This window comes from Pollachius pollachius (assembly GCF_949987615.1).
Source record: "Pollachius pollachius genome assembly, chromosome: 1".
NCBI lineage: Eukaryota > Metazoa > Chordata > Actinopteri > Gadiformes > Gadidae > Pollachius > Pollachius pollachius.
The window spans coordinates 36,089,550-36,097,049 of NC_136934.1; the positions used below are offsets into that span (position 1 = coordinate 36,089,550).

At 48.4% G+C, this 7,500-nt stretch overlaps 1 protein-coding gene across 1 annotated transcript in view; it reads left to right on the forward strand.

Moving 5' to 3' along the window:
* Positions 1-7,500, forward strand: part of syngap1b (synaptic Ras GTPase activating protein 1b) — a gene marked incomplete at both ends in the record, with an annotated part of 118,996 nt that overhangs the window by 80,339 nt on the left and 31,157 nt on the right. Inside the window, 2 exons of the mRNA XM_079735530.1 lie at positions 3,329-3,420; positions 5,285-5,406. Of these exons, the coding sequence (XP_079591656.1) occupies positions 3,329-3,420; positions 5,285-5,406 (214 nt within the window). The remainder of the gene's footprint in view (positions 1-3,328; positions 3,421-5,284; positions 5,407-7,500) is intronic.

Genomic DNA, 7,500 nt, shown 5'->3' on the forward strand with positions numbered 1-7,500 from the left:
ATGGGGGTGAGTGAGAGGAAGTCCAAGCGCATTGACTCAGCATGATTCCTGAACTTTCCTGTTGGACTCTAAAGGTCAGGGGAACGTTTAAAAGACAGAACTCAATCTATTCCCAATCCAGACCCTTTAATAATTCATTTATTCTCATTTATGGAACCGCTCTACGTTATCTAGGGCAAAGCAGACTCTATGGTCATCAGGGGTCGCCCTTTCCACTTGAAAAGATTGACTATATATGTATATATGTGTGGTGTGTGTGTGTGTGTGTGTGTGTGTGTGTGTGTGTGTGTGTGTGTGTGTGTGTGTGTGTGTGTGTGTGTGTGTGTGTGTGTGTGTGTGTGTGTGTGTGTGTGTGTGTGTGTGTGTGTGTGTGTGTGTAAATATTTTCACGCCCCTCTCTTTGGAAGCGTCTTGGCTTTGGTAGGAGGTCTGGAGGTGTCAATGTTGGCCTTGGAGTTCAGGACAGGCGGTTATTAACTGGCATGATTACAGAGTGTAACACATAGTAACACAGGCACCAGGCTACAGAACACATGCATTGTCGACCATCTGACTGCATGTTATTAACATGTGAGGTTTTAGTCAGTTGGCTGGTTTAACATTATAGAGCAAAGGGCTTGTAAGCTTAGGACTACAATCAAGGTATTGTTCTTGGTCTTTCAGTTAAGGAGGATAACGTAGCGGCTAGGGTCTTCGTCTGGCAGCTGGAAAGGTTCTGGGTTTGATCCCCATTGTCCGCAGGCTACAGGTAGGCTATAGACAGTGCGGATGGACTCAGTACCTTTCCACAAAGGGGAGTTTAACTCCCTACAGGCTACACTCCCTTACTCCCCATCCTTCCTGATCCTGCTCCTCTGTCACCCATCCAGCTCACCGGGCCACCGACTTGGCAGACAGGAATCAAATACGTACTGGTGTGTTAAATTAAATCTCTCCTCCCTTTTTCTTCTCTGGAATATGTCCCTCTCACACACCCCGAACCCCTGCTCCTCCTCCACCTCTCCTGTCTGCCTGCATGTTCTGCCTGTCTGATGCCCTGGCAGCTCATCCATTCTCCTGGTTCTCATCTCCCAAGTCGGTGGCAGGCAGGATGTCAGGGTGGGAGGGGTTTATGGGGGGGGAGCTAGGTGGGGTTGAGGACTTGGATTGGGGTCGACAGGGTAGATGCGACCCCTTAATTCAGCTTTCCTAACCTTTAAACTCCATCATCTCCCTGCTGTCTCTCCTTCCCTCATGCTCCATTTTGTTCAGGCATGCTTTTGGATTAAAGCTGCTGCCAGTTGGCTTGTAATGTCCACAAAGGTTTATTTATTTGACAAGTGTCTCTGCATCGCACTACCTGTACCTCACTCTGCCAGCCTCTACTCTACCAGTCTCTACTCTACCAGTCTCTACTCTACCAGCCTCTACTCTACCAGCCTCTACTCTACCAGCCTCTACTCTACCAGCCTCTACTCTACCAGTCTCTACTCTACCAGCCTCTACTCTACCAGCCTCTACTCTACCAGTCTTTACTCTACCAGCCTCTACTCTACCAGTCTCTACTTTGCCAGCCTCTCACTCTACCAGCCTCTACTCTACCAGTCTCTACTCTACCAGCCTCTACTCTACCAGTCTCTACTCTACCAGCCTCTACTCTACCAGTCTCTACTCTACCAGTCTCTACTCTACCAGCCTCTACTCTACCAGTCCCTACTCTACCAGTCTCTACTCTACCAGTCTCTACTCTACCAGCCTCTACTCTACCAGCCTCTACTCTATCAGTCTCTACTCTACCAGCCTCTACTCTACCAGCCTCTACTCTACCAGTCTCTACTCTACCAGCCTCTACTCTACCAGTCTCTAATCTACCAGTCTCTACTCTACCAGTCTCTACTCTACCAGCCTCTACTCTACCAGTCTCTACTCTACCAGCCTCCCACTCTACCAGCCTCTACTCTACCAGTCTCTACTCTACCAGTCTCTACTCTACCAGCCTCTACTCTACCAGTCTCTACTCTACCAGCCTCTCACTCTACCAGCCTCTACTCTACCAGCCTCTAACTCTACCAGTCTCTACTCTACCAGCCTCTACTCTACCAGCCTCTACTCTACCAGCCTCTTCTCAACCAGCCACTTCGACCAAACTAATAAAGGACAACCTCATCTCTTTTAGACAGAGTTGGGCGATTGTTTCTTCCCTGGTAATGCATTATTTGCATTGTAACTAGTTTCCAATAGGAAATCAGCCTCTTCCTCCGGCGATGTGATTGGGCGATATACAGGAAGTGACTTCAAAGTGAAACGCCCCAGATCTATACATTCCAGTGCCTGTCCCATCAGCCTTATGATGTATGCGCTGAATAGTGACAATTCTGTTTTAGAATCCACCGCCTGAATCTACCTTGATTAGGGTTTTGGTTAGTGCTGCCTGAAACGTGCTCTAACATTTGGGAGTGTTCCAACATTTGTAATAGAGTACTGATTGGTATCAGCCAATGTATTTGTGTCGCGTTCTCTTGTTGGGGTCTCTGTGTTCTCTGGCATGATGCAATTGACTGAACAACAGCAAGTCGATATGACCTGTTCTCGTAGCATTCGGGAAAGCGTTATTTACAAGATTATAGAATCTATTAGTTGGCTCCTCAAAAAGCGGGCTCCTCAAAAAGCCTCTTTCTTTGGTTTGATCTGGATTTTGCTGCATGCTTGCGCTTTTATGTAGAAGAACAGCACATACTTCTTTGTCAGGCTTGGGGGCAGGCGATCTGTTTCTCTCCATCATGCTATGATGAACTCAAACACTATTTTCTGTGTTCTTTTGAAAAATTGACTTATTTGGGGACTGGTTACTAGTGGTCACTTACTGGTTTCTGAATTACTCTTCACTGGTGGTCTAGACATTTTTGAATGTCCTTAAACACAAATGTGTATCCAGTAGAAATCTGTCTGAGAATTCTTTTTCTACTGATGAGGAGGATGTCATGAGCACATAGGCGGGTCCTGAAGAACTTAGTGAGGTTGGCCTCGGAAATGTGGGTCGACGTCCGGCCGTCATGCACTCGATGTACGAATCCTCCTTCTGGACCCAGACAAATAGATAGAAGGGAGGAGACGAGAGGTGGAGGGTGTGAGGGAAGACAGCTACGAAAGACGGTTGGTTTAATCGTGTGTGGTGTAGTCCTTCTAGAGCACATTTACAGAACTTACAATCCAACCGTTTTTTTTTTTACAGGTTACCGGTTTCTGATAATCCTACGATGTTGGTTGCGTCTTCGGTGCGAGCAGGATACTGTTTTCACGGGTCTAACTGGTCTAACTGGTCTAACTGGTCTAACTGGTTCCCCCCCAGATCACCGCGCCCGGCGGAAGAGCATCGCCACAGGGAAGCAGCCCAGCATGGAGATCCCTCCCACCGCCCCCCCTCAACCCTTCCGACAATCCGTGAGTACCCCCCCCCTCCTGCTCGCGTCCCCGCACGCTGCCCGCCTCCCTGTCCCTCTCCCTCCCCCCCGGCGACCTCCGACTCCCCGGGTTCCGGCGCCACAGCGCCACGCCCCACCACCCCTTCACCTCCTCCTCCCCCTCCCTCTCCCTGGCCATGGCCGTGGCCTCCTCCCCCTCGCTCCTCTTCCCCGCCCCTCTCCCCCACCCGACTCCCCCGACTCCCCAGCGGCCAGGCGGAAGCCGGGGCGCCAAGAAGGCGCCGTCCACCCCTCCTTTACCTCGCTCGCTCCCCCTCGCGCCCTCCCTCTCCCTCCCCCTCCCCCGATCCCCTGCCACCACCGCCCCCCCTCTCTCCCCCTACTCCCCCTCCTCCCCCTTCTGCTCACACTGGGGCGGAGACTGGAGGGTTGCCGGTTCGATGCCCATGGCGGGACCGTATATCGCCCCGCTGCCCCCCTTTGAGGTATGTGGTACAATGGAAAATGAAAACATCGAAACAAACTACTCTGCTGCACTCCGATGCCGTGCCTCCGGCCTCGGCGCTGCGGGCCTGACAGACTGGGTGGCTAATGGAGCCAGAGTCACCCATGCGGATCATTAGCATGGGAGCAGCACATGGAGTCTTTAGCCCCGCCCTCTAGACGGACTACCTGTCGTTGCTGCTGACTGGATGTGAATTTACCCCTCTTACCTGAAGACATCCTAGGGCAAGATGCCCTCAGCCCAGCTCCTTAATGACACGTAGCGGAATTCACCCCGAATGAAAGCGTCTGGTAAATGAGTTGATGACACCACTTTGCTCTGAGGAGGTGATGATCTTCTATTGATATCTCGCTGGGTTTTTCAGTTGTTTCAATTGATTACTAATAACTGCTACTATTCATTCAGCGGACGCTCTTATCCCAAATGACTTGCAGTGGGATACATGTCGTGAAGGAGCAGGTAGGGGCTGGGGCATCTTGCTCTAGGACCTCTGCAGTTAGAGCCTACTAACCACCAGCCTGTTCTTCCCCACTAAAACGTAGTTTTTACATTGAAAGATTGATGGGGGGAATGGGTTTAGAACCTTAATGATGGCTTACAACTTGTTCTCATACTTCTGTTTCTACCGTCACTCATTTCACTGGATTTTAGACTCATAAGTGCAAAGCTTTAAGCTCTAGTTAAATTGGTATTTGGGGACGAAATTAAATATCCAAACTGAGACTTACTGTGAAATAAAAGTATCTGTTGTAGAGGTCTGTATCTAAAGACTGCAAAGTGTATATTTACCACGTTAATGTTACGCGGGAAATTAACACTATTTAAACATTAAAAGGCTATTGCCTTAACATTGGGGGATAAAAACAAGACCATAAACGGAATCAATCTTGACATTGTTCAGTCCGACATTTGATTTTAAGTTCTTGATGTATATTTATTTGTTGTTTATAGTTGTTTTCTAGTCTAAGGTTTAATTTATAATCCACTGCCTGCATATCATACATGTGCATTGTCTGTATTATCAATCGCATTGGTTAATATTGTGAATTATGGAAGCATGCAAAATAAATTGCACGGGCAATTGATAGGATTTTCAAAAGCCATTTTCGGCACGTCAATGCCCTCTTCTGGCCGTTGTATGTCAGTGCATGTTTCAGAGCCGCGTGGGTGCACGAAGATAACTAATGCCTTTCTACTCACATCCCACACCATTCTTTTATCGGGTTCATCTGTTTGTCCCCGCATCATTCTATTGTTTCCTTTTGTCACCTTCCCCCCTTCCGTCCTCACCTCCCTCACCCATCTACCTGTTACTCCCTCATCCCCTTACCCCGTACCCATTCACCCCATACCCCCTCACCCTCTCTCCCCCTCTCAGAGCTTCCTGAGCAGGAGGTTGAAGGGCTCCATCAAGAGAGCCAAGAGTCAGCCCAAACTGGACCGCAGCAGCAGCTTCAGACACATGATCCTCCCCCGCTTCCGCAGCGCTGACCAGGACAGGTCAGTCCCTCTGGGTGTGTGTGTGTCCGTGTGTGTGTGTGTGTGTGTGTGCGTGTGCATATGTGTGTGTGTGTGTGTGTGTGTGTGTGTGCGTGCGTGTATGTGTTTGCGTGTATGTGTGCATCCGTTCTTCTAGTCACAAGTGCTTTGAGTTTGATTACTATATGTTTAGTATGTGTGTGTCCTTGTGTGTGTGTGTGTTCATGTGTGTGTACATGTGTTTAAAGTACGACTTCAAGGTACTAGAATATGTGATACTCCGATGCCGTTCCTCTGGCCTCTGCGCTGCAGGCCTGACAAACAGGATGGCTAATGGAGCCAGAGTTACTTATGCAGATCATTAGCAGATGTAGCCTTTAGACCCGCCCTCCAGCCAGACCACCTGTCGCTCCTGCTGACTGGGTGTCAACTTCCTGGTCCTTCTCATGCTTACTGACATGATCAGTTGATTGTTTGGGGTTTTATTTATTTGAATTGATTGCTATTTGAAAGTGCTTGTACTTGTTTGTCATGTGGTTTTATAGTATAGCATTTATGTTTCCCTCTTTAAAGCACTACTACCACTAGTACCAGAATACACATCATTTACCTTCTCAGTTGTATCCACCATGGGGTGCAGCACAATGCCTGTGCAGAACGCTTTTGTGCTTTAAAAGATGGATTTGAAGTTACACAGGATATGAGACAAGATTTCTGGGGTGGTTTTTAATACTATAGGGTATGATTTAGAAGGACAGGACACCCCTACAGTGTAATTATCCTTAATGGACCACAACTTCCCTGGAGACGCGATGTACAGCCAGTATATTTGTGTCTCCTCCGTTAAGAAGACCTCCACATGTCGTCTTTGAGGCTGTTCTGTGAGCTGCTGTTCAGCGATGAGCGACTGGGTGAAGCATTTCAGTGCTCGAAGCATTTGGGAGCTTTAAAAAGCATCAAACCCAACTAACGCTTATCGTCCATTAATTAGGCTCACTTCATTAGAAACACAAGTGGGTTAGTACTGTATACGTGGTCGTAAAATAGACAGCAATAAACTGTGCTGGAGTGATCCAAACACCACGTCAAAAGCCCTTAATGCTCCAGACAGGTACACAAACCAACAGTCAGACCGGTACAGCGGAGCACACACCTCAGACTTCATCAAAAACCCAGACAAAGGTCAAACACATGAGCCAATCAGAAAGCAGGGCCAGAGTGCACAGCGCAGATCTCTCATTCTCTCTCTCTCTCTCTCTCTCTCTCGCTCTCTCTCTCTCTGTCTCTCTTCCTGTCTCTGTATCCCTTTCAACTCTCTCTCTCTCTTCCTCTCTCTCTCCATCGCCCTCTCCCACACTCTCTCTCTCCTGGGTGTGCGTGCATGGTTTATTCATGGCCAGCAGGTTGGAGATCTCTATTATGCGTGCGGATGCAGAGACGGCGCCAAGGTCAACAGAGTTCTTGTGGAGCGGTTCGAGGGAGACACTCTAGTACCGTTTGTTAACTAAAGAGTCTCTGCTCCTGTGTAACAAACGTCAACAGATGAGAAACCATGAGGTTGAGAGTTTGTTTTACTAACCCCGTCCAGGAGTAGTAAGGTACAATGGATATCTACATGATTACCTGCTTGTCGAGCTTTCAATGCATTTTGCGGAGGAGGCTTCTGAGTAAAATATTGCTCATCTTGTGACGTTGAACTAACATCACTGATACAGCAGTGGATTGTTGCAGGGAGGGCCAGTCGTGATTAATGTCTGTCTGTCTATCTGTCTGTCTGTCTGTCTGACTGTCACAAACAGCTCCATATTCCCCTTCTCTCTTCATAGCTCTCTCTCTCTCTCTTTTAATCTTACTCTCCCGATCTCTCTCTCACTTTCTCTCTGTTTCCATCTCTCTCTGTCTCTTTCCAATCTCTCTCTCTCTCTAAGGGCCCTATTTTAACGGTCTGAAACGCAAGTGAGAAGCGCCAAGCGCAAGTAGCTTTGTGGGTGGTTCTATGGCGATGTCGCTATTTTACCGGCTCAAAAATTACTCTTGCGCCCGCTGCAAATCTAAAACGGGTTGGTCTGAAGTAGCCTAATTACCCGTAGGTGTGGTTTGGGCGTAACGTGCAAT